The sequence below is a fragment of the Trachypithecus francoisi genome, unplaced genomic scaffold (genome assembly GCF_009764315.1).
Source record: "Trachypithecus francoisi isolate TF-2019V2 unplaced genomic scaffold, Tfra_2.0 Lachesis_group2, whole genome shotgun sequence".
Classification (NCBI taxonomy): Eukaryota; Metazoa; Chordata; class Mammalia; order Primates; family Cercopithecidae; genus Trachypithecus; species Trachypithecus francoisi.
In genome coordinates, this window is record NW_022681465.1 from 130,940,499 (window position 1) to 130,964,636 (window position 24,138).

General features: G+C 42.4%; 1 protein-coding gene across 5 annotated transcripts in view; it reads left to right on the forward strand.

Annotated features, from left to right (window-relative positions):
• Positions 1–24,138, forward strand: part of ATP10B (ATPase phospholipid transporting 10B (putative)) — a 280,240-nt gene that overhangs the window by 198,201 nt on the left and 57,901 nt on the right. For all 5 annotated transcript variants that reach the window (XM_033180385.1, XM_033180386.1, XM_033180387.1 and 2 more), the window contains 5 exons: positions 5,594–5,700; positions 9,256–9,387; positions 13,589–13,716; positions 15,322–15,574; positions 17,549–17,787. In XM_033180385.1, coding sequence (XP_033036276.1) covers positions 5,594–5,700; positions 9,256–9,387; positions 13,589–13,716; positions 15,322–15,574; positions 17,549–17,787 — 859 coding nt within the window. The remainder of the gene's footprint in view (positions 1–5,593; positions 5,701–9,255; positions 9,388–13,588; positions 13,717–15,321; positions 15,575–17,548; positions 17,788–24,138) is intronic.

Genomic DNA, 24,138 nt, shown 5'->3' on the forward strand with positions numbered 1-24,138 from the left:
ATAATGGTAAAGGGATCAATTCAACAGGAAGAGATAACTATCCTAAATATATATGCACCCAATACAGGAGCACCCAGATTCATAAAGCAAGTCCTTAGAGACTTACAAAGAGACTTAGACTCCCATACAATAATAATGGGAGACTTCAACACTCCACTGTCAACATTAGACAGATCAACGAGACAGAAAGTTAACAAGGATATCCAGGAATTGAACTCATCTCTGCACCAAGCGGACCTAATAGACATCTATAGAACTCTCCACCCCAAATCAACAGAATATACATTCTTCTTGGCACCACGTCACACTTATTCCAAAATTGACCACATAATTGGAAGTAAGGCACTCCTCAGCAAATGTAAAAGAACAGAAATTATAACAAACTGTCTCTCAGACCACAGTGCAATCAAACTAGAACTCAGGACTAAGAAACTCAATCAAAACCACTCAACTACATGGAAACTGAACAACCTGCTCCTGAATGACTACTGGGTACATAACGAAATGAAAGCAGAAATAAAGATGTTCTTTGAAACCAATGAGAACAAAGATACAACATACCAGAATCTCTGGGACACATTTAAAGCAGTGTGTACAGGGAAATGTATAGCACTAAATGCCCACAAGAGAAAGCAGGAAAGATCTAAAATTGACACTCTAACATCACAATTAAAAGAACTAGAGAGGCAAGAGCAAACACATTCAAAAGCTAGCAGAAGGCAAGAAATAACTAAGATCAGAGCAGAACTGAAGGAGATAGAGACACAAAAAACCCTCTGGAAAATCAATGAATCCAGGAGTTGGGTTTTTGAAAAGATCAACAAAATTGACAGACTGCTAGCAAGACTAATAAAGAAGAAAAGAGAGAAGAATCAAATAGACGCCATAAAAAATGATAAAGGGGATATCATCACCGACCCCACAGAAATACAAACTACCATCAGAGAATACTATAAACACCTCTACGCAAATCAACTAGAAAATCTAGAAGAAATGGATAATTTCCTGGACACTTACACTCTTCCAAGACTAAACCAGGAAGAAGTTGAATCCCTGAATAGACCAATAGCAGGCTCTGAAATTGAGGCAATAATTAATAGCCTACCCACCAAAAAAAGTCCAGGACCAGATGGATTCACAGCTGAATTCTACCAGAGGTACAAGGAGGAGCTGGTACCATTCCTTCTGAAACTATTCCAATCAATAGAAAAAGAGGGAATCCTCCCTAACTCATTTTATGAGGCCAACATCATCCTGATACCAAAGCCTGGCAGAGACACAACAAAAAAGAAAATTTTAGACCAATATCCCTGATGAACATCAATGCAAAAATCCTCAATAAAATATTGACAAACCGGATTCAGCAGCACATCAAAAAGCTTATCCACCATGATCAAGTGGGCTTCATCCCTGGGATGCAAGGCTGGTTCAACATTCGCAAATCAATAAACGTAATCCAGCATATAAACAGAAGCACAGACAAGAACCACATGATTATCTCAATCGATGCAGAAAAGGCTTTTGACAAAATTCAACAGCCCTTCATGCTAAAAACGCTCAATAAATTCAGTATTGATGGAACGTACCTCAAAATAATAAGAGCTATTTATGACAAACCCACAGCCAATATCATACTGAATGCGCAAAAACTGGAAAAATTCCCTTTGAAAACTGGCACAAGACAGGGATGCCCTCACTCACCACTCCTATTCAACATAGTGTTGGAAGTTCTGGCTAGGACAATCAGGCAAGAGAAAGAAATCAAGGGTATTCAGTTAGGAAAAGAAGAAGTCAAATTGTCCCTGTTTGCAGATGACATGATTGTGTATTTAGAAAACCCCATTGTCTCAGCCCAAAATCTCCTGAAGCTGATAAGCAACTTCAGCAAAGTCTCAGGATACAAAATTAATGTGCAAAAATCACAAGCATTTTTATACACCAGTAACAGACAAGCAGAGAGCCAAATCAGGAATGAACTTCCATTCACAATTGCTTCAAAGAGAATAAAATACCTAGGAATCCAACTTACAAGGGATGTAAAGGACCTCTTCAAGGAGAACTACAAACCACTGCTCAGTGAAATCAAAGAGGACACAAAACAAATGGAAGAACATAGCATGCTCATGGATAGGAAGAATCAATATCATGAAAATGGCCATACTGCCCAAGGTTATTTATAGATTCAATGCCATCCCCATCAAGCTACCAATGAGTTTCTTCACAGAATTGGAAAAAAAACTGCTTTAAAGTTCATATGGAACCAAAAAAGAGCCCGCATTGCCAAGACAATCCTAAGTCAAAAGAACAAAGCTGGAGGCATCACGCGACCTGACTTCAAACTATACTACAAGGCTACAGTAACCAAAACAGCATGGTACTGGTACCAAAACAGAGATATAGACCAATGGAACAGAAAAGAGTCCTCAGAAATAATACCACACATCTACAGCCATCTGATCTTTGACAAACCTGACAAAAACAAGAAATGGGGAAAGGATTCCCTATTTAATAAATTGTGCTGGGAAAATTGGCTAGCCATAAGTAGAAAGCTGAAACTGGATCCTTTCCTTACTCCTTATACGAAAATTAATTCAAGATGGATTAGAGACTTAAATGTTAGACCTAATACCATAAAAACCCTAGAAGAAAACCTAGGTAGTACCATTCTGGACATAGGCATGGGCAAGGACTTCATGTCTAAAACACCAAAAGCAACGGCAGCAAAAGCCAAAATTGACAAATGGGATCTAATTAAACTAAAGAGCTTCTGCACAGCAAAAGAAACTACCACCAGAGTGAACAAGCAGCCTACAGAATGGGAGAAAATTTTTGCAATCTACTCATCTGACAAAGGGCTAATATCCAGAATCTACAAAAAACTCAAACAAATTTACAAGAAAAAAACAACCTCATCAAAAAGTGGGCAAAGGATATGAACAGACATTTCTCAAAAGAAGACATTCATACAGCCAACAGACACATGAAAAAATGCTCATCATCACTCTCCATCAGAGAAATGCAAATCAAAACCACAATGAGATACCATCTCACACCAGTTAGAATGGCAATCATTAAGAAGTCAGGAAACAACAGGTGCTGGAGAGGATGTGGAGAAATAGGAACACTTTTACACTGTTGGTGGGATTGTAAACTAGTTCAACCATTATGGAAAACAGTATGGCAATTCCTCAAGGATCTAGAACTAGATGTACCATATGACCCAGCCATCCCACTACTGGGTATATACCCAAAAGATTATAAATCATGCTGCTATAAAGACACATGCACATGTATGTTTATTGCAGCACTATTCACAATAGCAAAGACCTGGAATCAACCCAAATGTCCATCTGTGACAGACTGGATTAAGAAAATGTGGCACATATACACCATGGAATACTATGCAGCCATAAAAAAGGATGAGTTTGCGTCCTTTGTAGGGACATGGATGCAGCTGGAAACCATCATTCTTAGCAAACTATCACAAGAAGAGAAAACCAAACACCGCATGTTCTCACTCATAGGTGGGAACTGAACAATGAGATCACTTGAACTCGGGAAGGGGAACATCACACACCGGGGCCTATCATGGGGAGGGGGAAGGGGGGGATTGCATTGGGAGTTAAACCTGGTATAAATGACGAATTGATGGGTGTTGACGAGTTGATGGGTGCAGCACACCAACATGGCACAAGTATACATATGTAACAAACCTGCATGTTATGCACATGTACCCTAAAACTTAAATAATAAAAAAAAAGAATAGGGTCAAGAATATACCAGCATGAAATTATACATCCTCCTTGACATATTCAGCAGAACTGAAAATAAAAATGACTCTGATTTAGTGTGGGTGAGTGGGGTAGTACTTTAGGTACCCTAATGTAGTGAAAATCTCAATAGGGTGGGTGTCTGTGACCTAGGTTCCCTGATTTAAGGATGTCCCATGTACTAGCTGTATAGCCTTTGAAAAATCTCAGCCACTCTGAGCTTCCACTTTTTCATAAGTAAAAGTAATCACTCTGCTAATTTCCCAGACCACAAAGAGTCAAAATCATGTAAGCAAATGTAGTTTATAAACACAGTGAGGAATCATGAGCATTAAAGGCATATTGAGTGGCAGTAGGGCACTCTGTGGCCAGACTAGTTTTGAATCCCCATTCTGCCATTTCCTGGCTTTATGAACTTGCCTCAGTTTCCCTATCTATAAAGTGGGTATGATAATATGCCCTATCTTATAAGGTTGTCATGAGACTTGAGTGAAAAAGGCTTATAACTGGACTTAGCAATAAGAAGTACTGAAGAACTACGAGTTTAAAAACAAGCTCTAAGAGTTCAGATTATTATTTTTCTGTTCTCCCCAATAATTTTGGAAAGTTATATTTAAGCTTGCTGAAAATCTCAAAGGAACGGCGTCAGGATAGAGTAAAGGCCAGACCTCGGGTAATAACTAGAGTCGATTGGACTCAGAAGTTTCTAGTGTGAGGTGGAAAACTGCAATGCTCTCTGGACTAAAAGAAGGAAGAAACTATCTCTACTCTTAGGATCTGCCTCCTAGGCAGAATTGGCCATAAGCCAGTTCCCTTGCACTTTGCCCCTAAATCAAATTTGTTTGTTTGTTTGTTTTTTAAGCTGACAGCAAATTTATTAAGGAAGTAAAGAGATAAAAGAAGAGTTACTCCATGACAGAGCGACCCCTTGCCCTTTTTTTTTTTTTTTTTTCTTTTTAAGATGAAGTCTCACCCCATAGCCCAGGCTGCAGTGCAATGGTGCGATCTCAGCTCACTGCAACCTCTGCCTCCCGGGTTCAAGCGATTCTCCTGCCTCAGCCTCCCAAGTAGCTTGGATTACAGGCGCCTGCCACCACGCCTAATTTTTTGTATTTTTAGTAGAGATGGGGTTTCACCATGTTGGCCAGGCTGGTCTAGAACTCCTGACCCCGTGATTCACCCACCTCGGCCTCCCAGAGTGCTGAGATTACAGGCTTGAGCCACTGCACCTGGCCCTACTGGTTCCCATTTTTATGGATATTTCTTGATTATATGCTGAACAAGGGGTGGATTATTCACCAGTTTCCTGGGAAAGGCATGGGCAATTCCCAGAGCTGAGGGTTTCTCCCATTTTTAGACCATATAGGGTAGCTTCTTGATGTTGCCATGGCATCTATAAACTGTCATGGCTCTGGTAGGAGTGTAGCAGTGAGGACGAGCAGAGGTCACTCTCATCACCATCTTGGTTTTGGTGAGGTTTGGCCGGATTTTTTGCTTCACTCTGCATAAAAACATTTTGAATGTGAGAATTGAAGCTAAGTCTTTTTCAACAGAGTTCTGCCTTTTATGTTGGTAAATGACAGTTTTCTCAGGGTGGACAATTCCCTCCTAATGGTCTAGCTCCTACCCAGACCTCCTAGGATCAATGAAGAGATCTGCCCTTGAACATGAAGAGGATTAGATTCTGAGCTACCATCACTTTTCTGAAAAAACAGGGAGGAGAGGGATCATATTCACTCACCACTTCTAGTTCTGTGACACTACCCAGTAACAGCATGGAGAGACCACCAAACCACCCCGTGTCTTTTATTCATCCTCACCAGGGAGCATCCTGACCAGACCAGGACTGGCGTTGGCTGTGAGAGTCTTCTGCTTCGAGGCTGCACCATCAGAAACACCGAGATGGCTGTTGGCATTGTCATCTATGCAGGTCATTGTCTCTGGGTAGTTCCTTTTGTCTGAATTTTCCTTTGTCCTTCCCCTTCCATCCTCTCCCCCAAATCCATCTTCAGTCAATGGGAACTGACAACAGTTCACAGTAACTTCCCATTTACTCATGTAATTCCCATTTCTCAGCTAAGCAAACGGAGGCTAGGAATCACAGCAGTTCACTCACTCTACAGGAGACACGATGAGATTCCGAGTTAATATCACCCATCTGCACAAGACAGGGAAAGGGATTCATACTCAATCACCCCAATGGTTTTGTGCTACTAACTAAAGTTAGAATGAAGTGTATCTTCTTGAGTCTGTGGAATAACCTCACCAAACTTAACAACTTTCCCTTTGGAGCCTCAATTTCCTCATTTGTACAGTGGGGAGAATATTTGTATCTGTCTCATAGAGTGTTTGTAAGGATCAAGTTACTCAGCACATGAAAAGCATCCAGCACTGCCTATAGCAAAGAGAGGGCTAGTGGGTTTTAGTTGTTTTTGCAGTTATGTTTTTACTATTACCTTTATTTTATGGCTCCAGATATGGAGGCCTATCTCTCCTTCCAACTTTGATCCTGCTTTCCAATGAAAAAAAGATAATAGCAGGACTTCTCACAATGAAATCTAAACTCTTGGAGGGCAGTCTTGGGGCTGCTGTATGTCTAGTACTTAACACCAGTGCTCGTAGGTACTCAATGCACCTGTTGTTACATGAACACCTGAAGACTTCTGCCACAATAGAGGAAACAGGGTCTCTCTGGAGCATCTACCTTCACTGGAAAACTCCAGAATGTGTTTTCTTCTGAGTCTTCCACTAACTGGGACACTTTGGAATAGTTTGCTTATTTGCTTTTGTGTTTGGTTTGGTCTCCATAGAACACCACTTCCAATGGACATAGAAGAGCATTTAAATATCCATCTACCACAAGATTTACTCTTTGGGATTGTCAAAGAAAAACAGTTCCTTTAAAAAATAATGTCACTATTTAGCCAGCTTTCCCTAATTTGGGAGAGGGGCATTATATTTGTCAGTTGAGATGACTTATTTCAAAGACCTTTAGCAATGGAGTTCAACACCATCTGGTAAACCTATTAAAAATGAACTCTCCAGCAATCTCCACTCTACCAAAAAAGAAAATAGTAATCATAACCACATAGATTTAGAGCTTCGCTTCTCTGGCTGAACAGAAATAAAGAAGAAACCTTGAGTAGGTGATGGGAGTGGTATATAGGCAGCAGATGTGGAGTGTTAACCATGGCTCTAGCTAGTCGGACTGCCTAGGGGTAAAATTCCTTCATATTCTGCATGTTCCTGAACAAGATGGTTGGACTTTCAATGAAAGATGGACTAATAATTTCTGCCTTGTAGCTTTATAAGGTTCAAATGAGATTATCTGTGAAAAGGGCCTAATATGACAGTTGGAATACATCAGGCCCTCAAAAATATGAGAAAGAAAAGATACCAGTTGTTTTTAGCATTATTATCTAGAGCTGGGGTTCTCACCTTTGGCACCATTGACATTTTGGTCCATATTATTCATTGTGACAGGGACTGTCCTGTAGTGTATTTAGCAGCCTCTGTGGCCTCTACCTATGAGATGCATTAGCATGCCCCACCAAGTGAGATAACCCCAAATTTCTCAAGACGTTGCCAAATGTCCTCTGGGGAGTAAAATCACTCCTGGTTGAGAGCAATGGTCCAGAATGCTCATTTCACCCTTGACATTATCAATGGATAAAACAGGGCCTCAGAGTCAAAGGCCTAAAAAGGCCAAGATGAGATTTACAGAAGAAAGAGGTTCAATGTAGAGGTGTGTGCTCCTCACAGCAAACACTGAGTCCCAACTTACCAGAAACTAATTTAGTACCTTGTGTATATTGATTTATTTTCCCACTTCATATACCACAATCATCTCCATTTTTCAGATGAGGAATTGAAGTACAAAGAGATTCACTCACCCAAGGTCACATGCCTCCTGAGTTGAACTCTCTGCAAACCAAGGTCAAGTATTCATAGAGCTGAGCTCTGACTCCAGAGCCCACACTCTTATCGACTGTCCCATACTGCCTCCCTTTGAACCCCTCTTTCCAAAAGAACAGAGGGGTCTCAGAAGGCAAGGATCAGGTGGGTGAAGGGGATAGTCCCAGGATCCCTGAATGGAGTGAGGCTGAGAGGCAGGCAGAGAGGCTACAGACCCAGGGGTGCGGCTGGAATCCCCACTCACAACTGCAACAACTTGAGTCTAATTTTAAAAGCCTAGAGTTTTTTCACTCTTACTGTTTTGTTGCTAGTTTAAATCCACAAGGCAACTAGCTAAACAGCATTAAAGCCGTTTGCTTCTGGAGCTGATGTATTGGTTTTCTTTAATTTTGCACAGAAAATATGTGACTGGTGTTTTATTCATTTTACTGCTGAGGAGTATGGCACTGTAGTTAACATTTAGCAGCCCCAAAGGAGAGACTCCGTCTAAAGACAAAGTCTCAGTTTGACTCTTAGCTCTTAGGTGTGTGACCTTGGGTCCCAGGGGTTGGTGAAAGGAGAACTAGACTGGCAATCTGAGTCTTGGGTTTGCAATGTGACTCTGACATTGACTTATTCTTTCACTTTAGGCAGATCCTTTTTACCCTCTAGCCCTCAGCTTACTCTAGTAGGGAAGAAGGTGACTGGATGAGATTGGTAGTTTTCAAACTTTGCCATCCTTTCTTTGACCAAAATTGTATGCAAAACTTCAACATAGGAGTGGAGTTCCCCAGGGTTAGTGCTGGGGTGGGGGCCTTTGGTCCCTACTACTCTTGCTCAGGCAACATCAACAACTTAGGCATGACCAAAGAAACAAGGAGGGAAACTACTGGTCCCAGGCACTGTCCTACCACAGGTCTTTTGCACATACAGTTCCTCAGTCGAAAACTCTGCTGCCAGCTCCACTCTCCCTTGAGGCCTCCCTTCAATATCATCTCCTTGGAGCAGCTTTCCCTGAGCAGGATCTCCAACACCACCTCTTTTCCACCTTGGCCTTTTGTTTACTGTGTATTATGTACTTCACATGACTTATTAATAATGATAATTATCCTTTCTGTCTTCTTGTATATCTTCACTAGAATGTGAACACTATGTCTTGCCGTTGTATCCCGCTGCTCGCCCATAACAGGTGGAACAGAACCTTTGTGCCAATTAGGAAAAGACAGCCCTTCTTTAAGACAGCTTGCTATCATTTGCCAGAACTCTGTTCATAATAAACTTATAAATCTTTGGCAAATACAGAATAAGGGCTATGCTCTAGAGTTGTGCAGGGCACAGCCTGTGCATGGAAGCTCTGTCAGTGCCCACCACAGTGTCTGGCATGCATGAAGGGGATGCTCACAGAGGACCTGCTGGTAAATCATGTGAGGCCCCTACAGCTGTTCTCAGCAACCTTCTGAGGCAGGGCAAGTTCAAGTTAAAGAGTGAAGCCTCTTTTTTATCTTAAGCTCCTGTGAGACGAGCTGAGGGAATGGTGTAAGACATAGGCAAACAGGAGCTAAGGGACTGATTTCCTCATTTTCTCTCAAAGGCCACGAGACGAAAGCCATGCTGAACAACAGCGGCCCCCGCTACAAACGCAGCAAGATTGAGCGGCGCATGAACATAGACATCTTCTTCTGCATTGGGATCCTCATCCTCATGTGCCTTATTGGAGCTGTAGGTATGTGATGTTCTGGAAAGAACAAGGACACAGTAATCGATTTATTTGGGCAAGTTTCTTCAGCTTCCTCATTTATAAAGCAGGGCTAATAAAATGTAAATTCTACCCTGCCTACTTTAATGGGATGCCAATGAAACGAAAAGGCAAAAGAAAATCTCCTAAAAGTAGTATGTGCTCTTTGCTCAATGATTCAGAATATCATCTGATATTTATTTGGTCAAGAAATGTTTACTGAACACAGGCACTCTCAAAGCATGGAAGTAAAACAAGATGAATCAGACTGTATTTGTTTCCCATTGCTGCTGTAAAACATGAACACACAGCCATTTAGAACAAAACAAATTTACTCTGTTACAGCTCTGGAGATCAGAAGTTCAAAATCAATTTCAGTAGGTTAAAGCAGCAGTCTCTAACCCTTGGGCCAAAGACCAGTACCTCCTGTCAGATCAGCGGTGGCATTAAATTCTCACAGGAGCGCAAAACCTATTGTGAACTGCACATGCAAGGGATCTAGGTTGTGTGCTCCTTATGAGAATCTAATGCTTGATGATCTGTCACTGTCTCCCATTACCCCTAGATGGGACCGTATAGTTGCAAAAAAATGAGCTCAGGGCTCCCGCTGATTCCACTACGGTAAGTTGTATAATTATTTCATTATGTATTACAATGTAATAATAGAAATAAAGTACACTGTAAATATAATGCATTTGAATCATCCTGAAACCCCTGAAACCATCTCCCCATCCCCACTGACGTGGAAAAGTTATGTTCCAGAAAACCTGTCACTGGTACAAAAAAGGTTGCGGACCACTGGGTTAAAGTCAAGGAATCAGCAGTTCTGGTTCTTCTGGAGGCTCTGAGGGAAGAATCTATTCCTTGTCTTTTTCAGTTTCTAGTGGCTGCCTGTGGTTCTTAGTTTGTGGTTCCTTCCTCGGTCTTCAGAGTGTACCACCCCAGTCTCTGCCTACATTTCCTCTCCTCATCTGCAGCAGTAGCTCTCCCTGCCTTTTACAAGACACTTGTGATTACATCATTGGGCCCACCTTCATAATCCAGATACTCTTCTCATCTCAAGATCTGTGAGCTAATCCTATCTGCAAAGCCCTTTTGTCATATAAGATAGTGTATTCACAGAGCCCCGAGGATTAGGATGTAACCTGGGGAGACAGAGGGTATTATTCACCCTACCACAGGTATTATGGGAGCAGCAATGAGGAAAGTCTTTCTTGAAGAGGTAGCTGCTAGAGCTTATTCTCAAGTAGAATAGACATTTGCCGGAGGAGGAGGATGGCAGAGCCAAGTGTAGGAGCTGAATGGGGCAGGAAGCTGTAAGCAGAGTGAGGCCACTGTTGGCCCCAGGAAAATCACAAAGCATAGAAGCAGGAAGAAAAATCATTTTGTGCATAGGAGCAGTTGGCTGTTGGGTGTGGCAAGAGTAAGGCCAAGAATGGAGACCAAAGCAGAACAAGACTGTAGCCCGAGTTGAGTGAGAAGCACCATGAGAGGTGGAGACAGGAGTGATCTGGAGCCCTTTCAGTTGATCCTCAGAGTGTAGACAAAGAGGGGCCCAGACTCCCCACTGTCTATGGCCTTATTCTAAAAATGATTTTCAGGATGCTAAAGGAGATCCCAAAAATAGGGACAATCAAGAGAAAAACTCATGTCCTGAATCCAGAAATATGCAGACCCCAAACCAATGAGCAGCAGTGGTGTTTGCTGTTTACTTGCATTAGTCAGAAATCGTAACCATTGCTGTTGTTAGAAAAAGATGGTGTCTGAAAGGCTGAGAGCTTCATAGGGGTTCAGGGAGACTGTGTGCCACTACAGTGATGATGATCGGATTGAGTCTTGTGGGTAGCCTGGAGTTCCCAGGTGTGTCTAATAGCACTCTGCTTGAGCCTGGCTCACAGCTGTAAGGAGAGCACCTGCGGGAGGGGAAGCAGGGAAACAAGAAAGCCATTGTCCCCACTCCCATCCTCTCCCCAGCCCATGTGGCCACCTGTGTCCCCAGGATGCTGCAAGAATTGTTGCTTCTGCTTCAGGACAGGTTTTTCAGGGCATATCAGAGTGAAAAAGACATTTGAGATTATCTCACTGTGTCTCCAAAAACAGAAAGTTAATGATTAAAAGGTCACAGGGCGAGATAAGGCACAGGCAAACCAGAATCTGCTTGGCAGATTCCCCAAAACAATAAAGAAATGAAGAAAGTTCATGGGGAGGGTCAGAATTCTATTCTGAGATAACAACTCATACACGGGACTCTGTTGATGCCTAATTAAAGCACAGCCCTACCGAAGATGAAAACTCTCAAATGAGCACCATTCCACAGTTCTTGACCATATGTTTACTTTGATTTTGTAAAGGTGGTGTTTCTTCTTTCCTCACCCAGAATACTCTGCCCTGGCCTTCCAGACCATCCAACACCTGCTGTGGCTCCAGGACCCCCTCAAGTCCTCCTCATCCATTCAGCCTTCTTGGGTTTTCCCATGCTCTTTTCTTATTCCCTTAAAGGCCAGTGGCCCTTACTCTGTGCCATGTGTTTGGTCCTTAGTCGTCTGCTTTATAATAGTACCTTCCCATAAACAGCTTCATGTCTGTAAGTTTCCTTTCTTCTGTTAGGTAAGATGGCATTTGACCCAACCTCCTGGGCAAGTATCTTTGGCCACTGCAACATCCTTTATGTCTTTCATTTTCTATACTTCTTGGAGCTGAGAGCATTTTAAACATTAGGTTTTTCTATTTTCACAATAACTCTATAGGGAAAGTATTATTACTATTTAACAGACAAGAATACTAAGGTTTAGTGAGCTCTATAACAGGTGCTCACCTTACATAATCCTCAGATAATGGGTGCTGTTATCTCCTTTGCAGATAAGGAAACAGAGATTAGTCTGTACCTGGTGCTGTTGCTGTGGGCTGTCACAGCATTCTAGGCTCTGCTATTGCACCTCTCAGACTGTATGTGATTTGTCCTTTTATGCCTGGCTCCCTAATTTGGAAACAAACTCCACAATGACAAGAACTAGTACTAACTTCTTAAATTAATCAACGTCAGACAGAGGGAGGGATGAATAGGTAAACACAGATGGATAGATGGATGGATGGATGGATAAATGGATGGATGGGTAAGTAGGTAGCTGGGTGGGAGGGTGGATGGATGGATGGATGGATAAATGGGTGATTATATGGAATATATGGATGGATGGGTAGATGGGTGGGTAGATGGATGAATAGATATATGAAGGGATAGAAAAATGGATGAATAGAAGGATGAATGAATGGATAGATGGGTGGGTGGATGGAGGGATTGATGAATGGATGGATAGATGGGTGAGTAGATGGGTGGATGGATAGATGAATGGATACAAGAATCGATAGAAAAATGGATGGATAGATGGATGTGGGTGGGTTGGTGGGCAGAGGCATTGATGAATGGATAGATGGGTGAGTAGATGGGTGGGTGGGTGGATGGATGGATGGATGGATGGATGGATGGAAGGATGGATATATGGGTAGGTGGATGGAAGGATGGATGGATGGATAGATGGGTGAGTAGATGGGTGGATGGATGGATGAATGGATAGATGAATCGATAGAAAAATTGATGGATGGATGGATGGATGGATGGAAGGATGGAAGGATGGAAGGATGGATATATGGGTGGGTGGATGGAAGGATGGATGGATGGATAGATGGGTGAGTAGATGGGTAGGTGGATAGATGGATGAATGGATAGAAAAATGTATGAATGGAAGGATGGATGGGTAGATGGGCATTAGATGGGATAAGAAGGGGGAGACTAGGGGACAGGTCTCAAGGCTCCCCACCCACACACAAAAGTGTATACCACAGAACAAAAAAGAACAAGTATTTCTTTATCTCTTTCCAGCCCCTATTTAACAAGACTTAATTAAAAAAAAAAAAGTAATCCTCATGCCAATCTCCTCTTGTAAAACAAACTTAATGCCTATCAAGTGATTGAAATGTATATGAAGAACCACTTTAGAGCAACATGAACACATATACATACACCCAAACACACACACACACACTCACACACACACAGAGCTGTGTTGTTTGGAAGAAGGAGGGGCCCTCCAAAGCACACCCATTTCTAAGAATGTGTCAAGGGCTGGTTTAATTGACCAACTTTAGGACTTAGTGGAGATTCAACCTCATTCCTGGTTTTGCCTCCTCTCAGGTCACAGCATCTGGAACGGGACCTTTGAAGAACACCCTCCCTTCGATGTGCCAGATGCCAATGGCAGCTTCCTTCCCCGTGCCCTTGGGGGCTTCTACATGTTCCTCACAATGATCATCCTGCTCCAGGTAGGAAGCCCTCCCTAACTAGGGGCCCAATAAGATATGTGGCCAAAACCCCTACAACTTTGTAAAATAAAGAAAAACGAGTGCTGGCCACTAGAAAGTACAAACTGGATTGAGATGAGGAAATGATCATCACTTTCTTGTGCATCTTTGAAAGCATTCACATTTTGGGTGATTTAAGGACCTAGCCCTGTCTTGTAGAGGGGACTCTGCCCGCAGATAATAGCTGGAGGGAAATATTTATCAACTTTTCTATTTAAGAGTAAGATGACAGCAGTGACCCATATGTGCCTGTCCCTCTGCCAGAGCAGATAAAACACAAATGACCTAGGAACAAAAGAAGATAAAGTAGCACAGTGAGCTACAGAGAACTCTCTGCCCCAACATTGAGAGAGAAACCACGAGTTAGTGTTTTAACATCTGATACATTGAGAAGGAAAAGAACAGAACTGGCCCAACATAGGACAGAAAAAAAAAAAATAGAGCACCTACAAAATGTGAGGCAGTAATTGATGAAGAGATGAATTTTAAAATCTTTGCGTCTCTAAGAAAATACAATCTATGAAAAGATGAGGGAAGTTGTGGTTTTACTTTTGTGGAGCTCCATCTACCATTTCTTGTGGTATTGGAGTCTGTTTCACTGCTCTCTTATTGGTGAACATTTTCCACTCACTTTGCAGGGTAATCTATTTTAAATGTGAATTAAATCATACCCCTCCTATGTACAGAATCCTCTCATGGTTTCATATCCACTCAAAGTGGAATCTGAAGTCCTTACTGTGGCTGATGAAGCCCTAAGTGATCTGGACCCTGACTCCCTCCCTGACCTCCCCTCCTAGCCCTCTTCCCCTCCTCACTCACCTGCAAGGCCTGCTCCCTATTACTCCCCAAACGCCACCCCCACTGCCAGGCCTGTGCCTGGCTTTCTCCTCTGCTCAGAACGCTCCTCCCCCAGACAACCTCACAACTCACACCCTGGCTTCCTCATGTCTCTGTTCAAAGGTCATGGTTTACAAGCATCCCACCCAGTCATCAATCTACCCTCTTTACTTTTCTTTATTCTTCCTCATGTGACTTACCACCACTCATATATATTTATTTGTTTGTTCTTTGTCACTGGAAGGCAAGTTCTTCAAAGCCAGGAATTATGTTCTGTTGACTCCCATTTCCAGGACTTAGAACAGCAACAAATGCTCAACAAGCACTTGGTAAATACCAGGTATTGAATCAATGGGGAGAAATTAACAATATGTCTGAATACCTGTAAAAGTGGGCAGCAGCCCTTGGTGGCACAGAGATCTGAAGGGAGTCAGAGGACTCTAAACAGAGATGCTAAGTCTCCCTCACTCCCTCCCAGCTCAGTCACAGACAACCAGTGGTGAGTGCCTACCTTGTATCAGACATCCTTGGTCAAAGAAGACATATCTGTTTTTCAGATTCCCCTAAGAACTCCAAGCATAAGGTTATTGACCGTTAATTTCACAGAAAGAGTCTGTCCTGTGAGCTGACCTCAACTTTCCATTAAATGCCTTTGCTACCTGCTAGTGAGGATCCCAAGGGAGGGAACCTGCCTGGTTTCTGACATGGTAGAAACTCATCTCTTTTCAGGTGCTGATCCCCATCTCTTTGTACGTCTCCATTGAGCTGGTGAAGCTCGGGCAAGTGTTCTTCTTGAACAATGACCTTGACCTGTATGATGAAGAGACTGATTTATCCATTCAATGTCGAGCCCTCAATATCACGGAGGACTTGGGCCAGATCCAGTACATCTTCTCCGATAAGACGGGGACCCTGACGGAGAACAAGATGGTGTTCCGACGTTGCACCATCATGGGCAGCGAGTATTCTCACCAAGAAAATGGTACGAGAGCTCCCAAGGGCTCCATCCATCTTTCAAAAAGGAAATGCCCTGCTCTCCTAAGAAACGAGGAGATAAAAGACATTCTCCTGGCTCTCTTAAAGGCTGTGTGGCATTTCCACAAGTTGCTTCCTCTATCCCTGTGGTCTTCCTTGTCACAGATCAGGGCTGTTCCAATTACTTGTAAATTTTCATTTGTTTACAAAAGTTAGAAGTTATCTCATATGTGGTATCCCTCCAGTTGATCTTTGTCTGGTGCCAGACAAAGTACTTTATGAAATGAGATTTTTATCTGTCAGTAATGGATTGGAGATTTCCCAATTGTGTGCCAGTCACCACAACCAAGGCTTGGAAATTTCTCAGGCCACCTTACTTGACATGTCAGGCCAGGTCTGTGTCTAGGTGCATGGTCAGATTTTACACATCCTGGAGATGCCTTCTAGTCTAACATATCTCTTAGATTGTCACTGAGGCAAAGTTTTGATTTAGGAGCTAGGGCTATAAAATGCCTGAACTGTTACCTTGCATGGACTGAATGACTCATAAAACTGACCTGATTCCTTCAGCTATCATCTGCCCAACTTCATCCCCCACTCCAACACACACACACACACACGCTTTCTAAGAAAAGAAAATAAATTTTTTTTTTCTTTTTTTCCAATACTTTCAGTTCTGGGATACATGTGCAGAACGTGCAGGTTTGTTGCATAGGTATACACGTGTCATGGTGGTTTGCTGCACCCACCAACCCATCATCTACATTAGGTATTTCTCCTAATGCTATCCCTCCCCAGCCCCCCACCTCCCGATAGGCTCCAGTATGTGATGTTCCCCTCCCTGTGTACATGTGTTCTCATTTTTCAACTCCTACTTATGAGTGAGAACATGCAGTGTTTGGTTTTGTGTTCTTGTGTTAGTTTGCTGAGGGTTTCCAGCTTCATCCATGTCCCTGCAAAGGACATGAACTCATCCTTTTTATGACTGCATAGTATTCCATGGTGTATATGTGCCACATTTTCTTTATCCAGTCTATCGTTGATGGACATTGGGGTTGGTTCCAAGTCTTTGCTATTGTGAATAGTGCTGCAATAAACATACATGTACATGTGTCTTTATAGTAGAATGATTTATAATCCTTTGGGTATATACTCAGTAATGGGATTGCTGATCAAATCGTATTTCTAGTTCTAGATCCTTGAGAAATCATTGTCTTCCACAACAGTTGAACTAATTTATACTCCCACCAACAGTGTAAAAGCGTTCCTATTTCTCCACATCCTCTCCAGCATCTGTTGTGTCCTGACATTTTAATGATCGCTAATTCTAACTGGCGTGAGATGGTATCTCATTGTGGTTTTGATTTGCATTTCTCTAATGACCAGTAATGATGAGCTTTTTTTCATATGTTGGTTGGCCACATAAATGTCTTCTTTTGAGAAGTGTCTGTTCATATCCTTCACCCACTTTTTAAAGAAGAGAAACACTTTAAGAGGGCAGTATTCATTCTTTTGAGTGTGAGGGATGGAGGAAGAGAAAGGTGGAGATAATATTATAAGCAGCCCTATCCCCTTTGCCTTGGTGATAGTGGACCATTTACATGGGAGCTTCTGATCTCTTTGTAATAAGAGCCTCATTACCAGTACTTACAGTATGCTAGTTACTTTAACACATTATATCATTAAATCTTCAAAACATCCCTGAGTTAGAAACCTAAAAAAAAAAAAAAAACTCTGAGGAAATAAAGTGACAGGTTATGTCAAAGCTCAAAGTCACATAACTAGTAGGAAATCCACTAGAGTTTGAATCTGTGGGACTTAGTTGTACCCTTCTTTCTCCAGTCTTGGTAGTCTAGATGCCCAATTTTCCAGAGTAGCATAGACCCTTCCCATGCTCTTATCCCACCCCAAAGTCTAGGCTTTCCCCAACATGGTCCAGCCAAGGTACAACTAGTGCAATAACAGGACTCCTTTCTTGCAGCTAAGCGACTGGAGACCCCAAAGGAGCTGGACTCAGATGGTGAAGAGTGGACCCAATACCAGTGCCTGTCCTTCCCAGCTAGATGGGCCCAGGATGCAGCAACTAGGAGAAGCCAAAAAGGTGCTCAGCCTCTGAGGAGGAGCCAGAGTGCCCGGGTGCCCATCCAGGGCCACTACCGGCAAAGGTCTATGGGGTACCGTGAAAGCTCACAGCCTCCTGTGGCCTTCAGCAGCTCCATAGTAAGTCCCTGACTTTCCCCTTTGAACTGCAAGTGTTCTGTGGGAAGAGATGGGAGGGGGTGCTAGAATGTGAAAAAGGAAAAATTGTACAAACCCTGAAGAGCTTTCAAAATGGTGCTCTTTGTTTTGCGTATAGTCCACACATGTGTTTTGTTGGCATAGACAATTCTTATTCATTAGAAATGTTCAATGTTTAGAAATCAGAGACCTTAGGTAAGCATGTAGATTTTTTTGCTTTTCTTTTAAAAATTGAATTATAAAAATTCTCCACACTAAGCCAGCATTTCCTCATGGCAACAATTGGCTTGAGTTGAGAGGTTCCTAACTCTTAGACTGGGCATGCCATCTTCAGCTCATCACTGCCCCCCACCCACCTTCTCTATTTATCCAATCACTGAGGTGGGGGCAACTGCATACTTATTATGGATGTTTTAAAAATTATACTGTTAGGAGAAATTAGAAATATCAGTTATGCTTATGTTTCTGTAAGGGAGAAAACAACAGATAAGCCTGTAAGATTTGAAGAAAAATGGGAGAATCTAGTTTTTGGTGATCAAAAATAAGTTTTAAATAGTTATGAAGCAAATAATATCTATGTCAAGATTACCCAGCCCATTTCATTCCCTTAACTAATTCCCTTCAGACCCTATGGGCATTGCTGTTTGTGGCTTTGGTCTGGGGCTCTCTGCGTATGGTCCTTTCACATTTGATCCACTAGGACAGCCATCAGCAAACATCCAGGTAGCAAGCAAAGAAAACCAAGTTTCTCCCCAGAGATTACACAGCATTCCTTAGAAGTCAAGGCCAGACCAGGGCTTCTGCCCACTGTCCTATTCCTCTTTCCTCTGCATACACTCTTTCTCCAGGGAACATAAAAACACATCATCTGGAATCTCTGCACTTGCACAAGAGACCACAGGGAGCCCCAGCAATCTTGAACAAGAGGCACATACTAAGAGATGGTACCTAAAGGGTTAGCATCCCTTTATTAGAAAACTAGATAGTAAATATAATCCTTTTGGCCAGTTTTTTCCAGTCTTTTATTTCCCCTATGAATATACACACACACATAACTACATATATTTAACATTTTTTATAATCATGGTACATATCAATTGTAGATACTGGGATTTTTTTTTAACTTGATATCAAAAACATTTTCCATATTGCTACTTAGTATTCATAACCAAGAACTGTGTTTTCTGACTGTGTCAAAGAAGAAACACTGTGAGCCTGTGTTCTGGGTTGTTACTCATCTAACTTTGGATGCGTATAAAATTGAGTTCCCTCTCTTGGGTTATTGTCATGCACAGAAATGCAACATTAGCAAGCATAAGACAAGAACACTGTGTTAAGATATATGACCTTCATGAATACACAAGTGAAATGATCCATAGATGTCTTCTCGAAGAGTTTCATGTTTTTTTTTTCCCTTTTTGATTTTCCCAAGTGACATAACAAGGTGTGCATATTGCTACATCCTTTTTAATTTTGTCCCCATAAATGTAACACACTTCCCCCCAAGCTCTTTTCTTAAATATTTGTAAAATGACCTTAGTGAATTCTCATTAGGCACAGATTCTATGTGTCTTTGGCACCTTCCATTTCTAGGTAACACAGGCATCCCACATGCCTGAGAATGTCTCCCCTAGAATATGAGGGGGAGAAAAAGTGCATCCCAGCCCAGAAAAACTGCATCCCTGGACCAGGCAGTAAATCTCGGATGCAGGGCTTTTAGCTAATGGTCAGTAAGAGGGACACACTAACTCCAGAGCTATCTTCAGATCCTAGATGTCATCGTCCTGCCCTGGCTAGCAGTCCCAAAGGCAAGTTCTGATGAAGTTCATTCAGGAGCAGTAAGGAAGTTGACACATGGGTTAAGTCCCAATTCTTGTTGCCTGGGGAAGGGAAGATGGTGACATCCTCTTCTTATGAACAGCTAAGTATATTCTTATGTAATTGGGTCACTTGAAAATCTGGGGTTAGTGGAACAATTGTATTTTTGAGTAGTTTTGAGGAAGGGCACTGGGTTAAGAGTTAGGAAATGGAGGTTCTGGTTTTAGCTCTGCTACTGGCTTGCTGGGTAATCTTAAGCAACATGTTAAACCTCCTTCTACATCTTTTTCACCACCTGAAAATAATTTCCTTACAATTCTCACCAGGCTGTTGTAAAGATCAAATAAGATAATGTTTTGCTGACCTGCAAGCTAACTTCCAGCTATGAATTAGGCACATGTGGGGTCTAATGTGTCAGGTTTTCATCTCAGCTACCCCATGTACTAGCTCTGTGACTTTGGTGGGCTTGCTGAAATGGAAGCCTCAACCTACCCATTGTTAAAATGAAGATAATCGTTCTGGCTCATGAGTTTATTTTGAGGATTTAATTCTTAAAATTGTGTGTTCTAGACAGATGCCTAATGGAAGTTTTAAATGATCTTTCTAAAGGGAAGCTGTCTGCCTTGAACAAATGTTCACATATCCGATGTCATGAAGAGAAAATGGGGAGTTTCCATAAAATATAATTGTTGAACTCTCTCCCCTGAGATCCTGGTGTATTTACTAGGCTGAGTACTGAGCACTTTTATTTTAATTTCTGATGATTGTAGGGAGCAGCCACGATGGGGACCCTCCATAAGCAGGCCATCACCCCACCAGGAAAGAGTCTTCACTTGGCTCAAATTGGCACTCTCTACAGCTTGGGAGGCATTTGCTGAAGAGAGTGAAGTATGCAGCCTTTAAGGACTCTCATGCTAACCCATCAAATACCTCTAGCTGGTGTTAGATCCTTGAAGTCGTCCCTAGAGAGCTCCTGCGGCAGCCCCAGGTGGCTGTCTCAGTGCCCACCCCCACGCACTCCTGGCAGACTCTCTGCACTTGTCCCCTTCCACATGCCTTCTGTGCCTTCCTGCACCTGCCCATCTGGCACCCAATCTGTTCTGACCATCTCTTGGAACCACCAGTTCTTTACCTTCTCTTAGTGAACTCAGTCAAAATTTGCCTCTGAAACCCCCAGGGAGCATTCCACCACCTTCTAAAGAAGCCAGTTGTTGGTTTCCTTGGCCCTTTGCTCTAAACCAAAAATAAGAATCAACAAAAACAGCAACAACAGAAGCTGGGGTTTTTTTTCTTTTACTACAAGAAAACAAACCATCAGTGATTATCGCCTAATTGCCTGCAATAAAATCTGTGGCTTTAAGGTGGGGGTAATATAAAAACGGTGAGTTGAGTCCCAAGCCAATGTTTAATAGTACTGGCAGATGGAAAATGAAATTTTTTTCTCCTTGTCTGTAAGCAGCCAAGATTTGAGCAGAGTCTTTGTTTAAAAATGCCACTTGCAGAATGTTTTTCAGCACCATCAGACCAAAGACTATCTTCCTAATCATAAAATTTGTGTTAGGGCCAGTTAGGCACCTCCAAACTTCCACACTGCTTTCCTCTGTGGACATCCCCCCACCACCCCACCCTTCCAAAGAGAATGCAACAGAGAGGAGCGAAGGAGGTGTCATTGGACCTCTGCCTCCTTTCACTAATCTTGGTCTGCCTTTCTTTCTTTGGAAGAAATTTATGCAGCACTCCCAGTCGGCTCCAAATTGGTGGGACAGCCCACATAGACACACTCCCACTGTAAGGTTAGATAAGAGTCCTGATTTAATTAGCCAAGTATACAGAATCTTTCTGGAAGTGATGTGATCACACAGGGAAGGAAGCAGTGAAGCCTATCTGTACTCCCCTTGTCCCCCAGTGTTCCAAATCAGGGTAGGGGGGACCCAGCCTCGGTGACACTGCTCACAAGAGGTGGGAACTGGCAAGATCTGTAAAACTGCCTTCTTGCTTCACCACTGAGTTTTTTCCTTTGGGCTTATGCCCCATTTGGGAAAAGCTTTCCCTAATAATCCATGTGTTCTTATTTAAGTGAGCATTTACTAACATTGGACTTTCCCAGTTCTTGATTCAAACTAAATGTCGTTAAGGCCAGAGCCTTAGACGTCACTGCCCTAAACAGCGTTAGCCTCCAGCTCCGCAGCAACCAGAGATATGTTTCCATAATAGTCATAGCCCACAGGGTTACATAATTGAAAGGAACCAAAGGCTGATGGTAGGAAGTAAATGTCCCTCCCTCCTCTCTTCCCACCACCTCAGGCACAACCATGATTAGCAGCTTCTGTGTGTCCTTCCCAAAGGTGTACAGAAACAGACAAGTATGGCATATACACAAGCACATTCTTTACCACAAGTGGAAGCATACCGTACCGTTTTGGACTGTGCTTCTTTAACCTAATGAATTTTAAAGAATATTTCCTATATGTAGACAGACAGGTAGACATTCAAAAGAGAGCTGTCTCTTTTTTTTTAATGACTGCTATAATTAGTTGGATGGTTGAGCCATCATCTGTTTATATATGTGTTTGAGTTTCTCTACAGTATTCTTAGAGCATAATTGCTAAATTGGCCAGTATGTGCATTTTTTATTTTGGTTGATTCTTCCCAAGACATTGTACCAGTTGAGACACTCATCAACAACAAACAGAAGGGCCTGCTTCTTCCCACCTCTGCCAGTGTCTACATTTCTTTAGAAAAGCCTTTCATTTATTGGGTCAGTCAACAAACATTCAGTAAGCATCTACTCTGTGGCATATACTGTCCTAGAGACTGGGGACATAAAGTCTAATGGAACATTGCTCCTGCTTTTAGGATCTTACAGCTCAGTGAAGGGGCAAAAGGAGCACCAGTGACTACAGGACAATGCTCTCTGGGCTGGGATGTGTGGCTGCAGAGGTCCTATAGGAGCTTAGAAGAGGTGCAGCTATATTATACTGGGGCATCAAGAAAGCTTCCTAGAAAGGTTGGCACCTGGGCTGAATTTTGAGACAGGAGTAAAGGTTAACTGGAGGAATAAGGAGACCATCTAGTGAGGAGTGGGTAAGGAGTGCAGGTTGTGGGAGGAGACAATCTGTAGAAGCAAGATGGAGAATTGTAGTTCTTTGGAGTAGCTGGAAATGAAAGGTGCAATCCAGGGAGAGGAGGAGGAAATGGAGACATAAGGGGAACTATGCCATGAAGGATTTTCTTCCAAGCTCAGGAACCAGGGATCCTGCTTGTTTCCTTCTCTGGATTCCTGTAGCAACAAACTGCTGTACCCAACCTGTGATAGTCACCCATCTGAACTTGGGTGAGTTATTAAAACTGAAAGAAGAATAGCAGAGTAGAGTTTGGCCTACTTTTCCCAGCCCTCATTGTGGGAACACATCCCAGCTAGAAAGAAATAGAAACAATAGGATTGCCATGTAACACAGACCCTTGCTACTCAAACTGTGGTCCTCAAAGCAGCAGCATGAACACCACCTGAAAGTTTATCAGAATTGCCTATGCTCAGGCCCCACTCAGAGCTGCTAAATTAGCATCTGCATTTTAATGAGATCCCCAGTTGACATGTGTACATGTTAAAGTTTGAGAAATGTTGGCATAGCATTAAAGGGTTTAGGTTTTAGCTTCAGGCAGTACCAGATTTAAGTCCCAGCACATTATCTGTGATGTTGTGACCTGGGACAAGTTACTTAACTGCAATGAGCCTCGTTTGCTTCATAATTAAAGTGGAATGATACTAATGATATCGGTGCTCTAAGGATGATTAGATAATGGACGTGAGAGCACTTAGCCCAGTGCCTGACTTTGTTATGCATTCTCAATAAGTATAGTCTAATGATAATAGGACCCTTGAGGATATCGTTTGAGCTCAAAAATCACCTTCCTCAAAGGGGTGTTGTACGCATTTTAGGTGTTCCACAATAGAAAGAAATCCAACTAGTTGAGTGTCTGCCTGCCACAAAGCTCTTACATAAAAAACTGCTGGCCCCACAAATTTATATTTCTTTTTCTTCAGAGAAATAATCTGGAAAATGGCCAGCAGTAGGAAAGGACAGTTTCTAAATGTTAATGGACCACGTAGGAAACCAGTGGGCTGCAGCAAAAGGAACCATGAAGAGCCTTGCCCTGTGGCAACAAGTCTGTGGTGACGTGATAAAAGTTAGCTGACATCTGTTCCTGGCACCTGCAGGATGAGCCAGGGCCTTTTACAGAGAAGCCTTTTGTTTTAATGCATTGCTACAAGATTAGATGGAAATATATCAAAGAGTAGTTTTAATGAACAGACAGCAGGAGTTAATCAGAGGTGAGCTATTGTGGTATCCTAGAAAGGAGTCAGTTAACAAATGTTTTGAGTGCTTACAATCCACCAGGCATGAGGGACACATCAGAGACAGTCTCTGCCCTCATAGCACTTATAGACCAACAGGTAAATGAATATGGAATAAATAACTTGAAACATTTTAACTGTGTCAGCATTTGGAAATA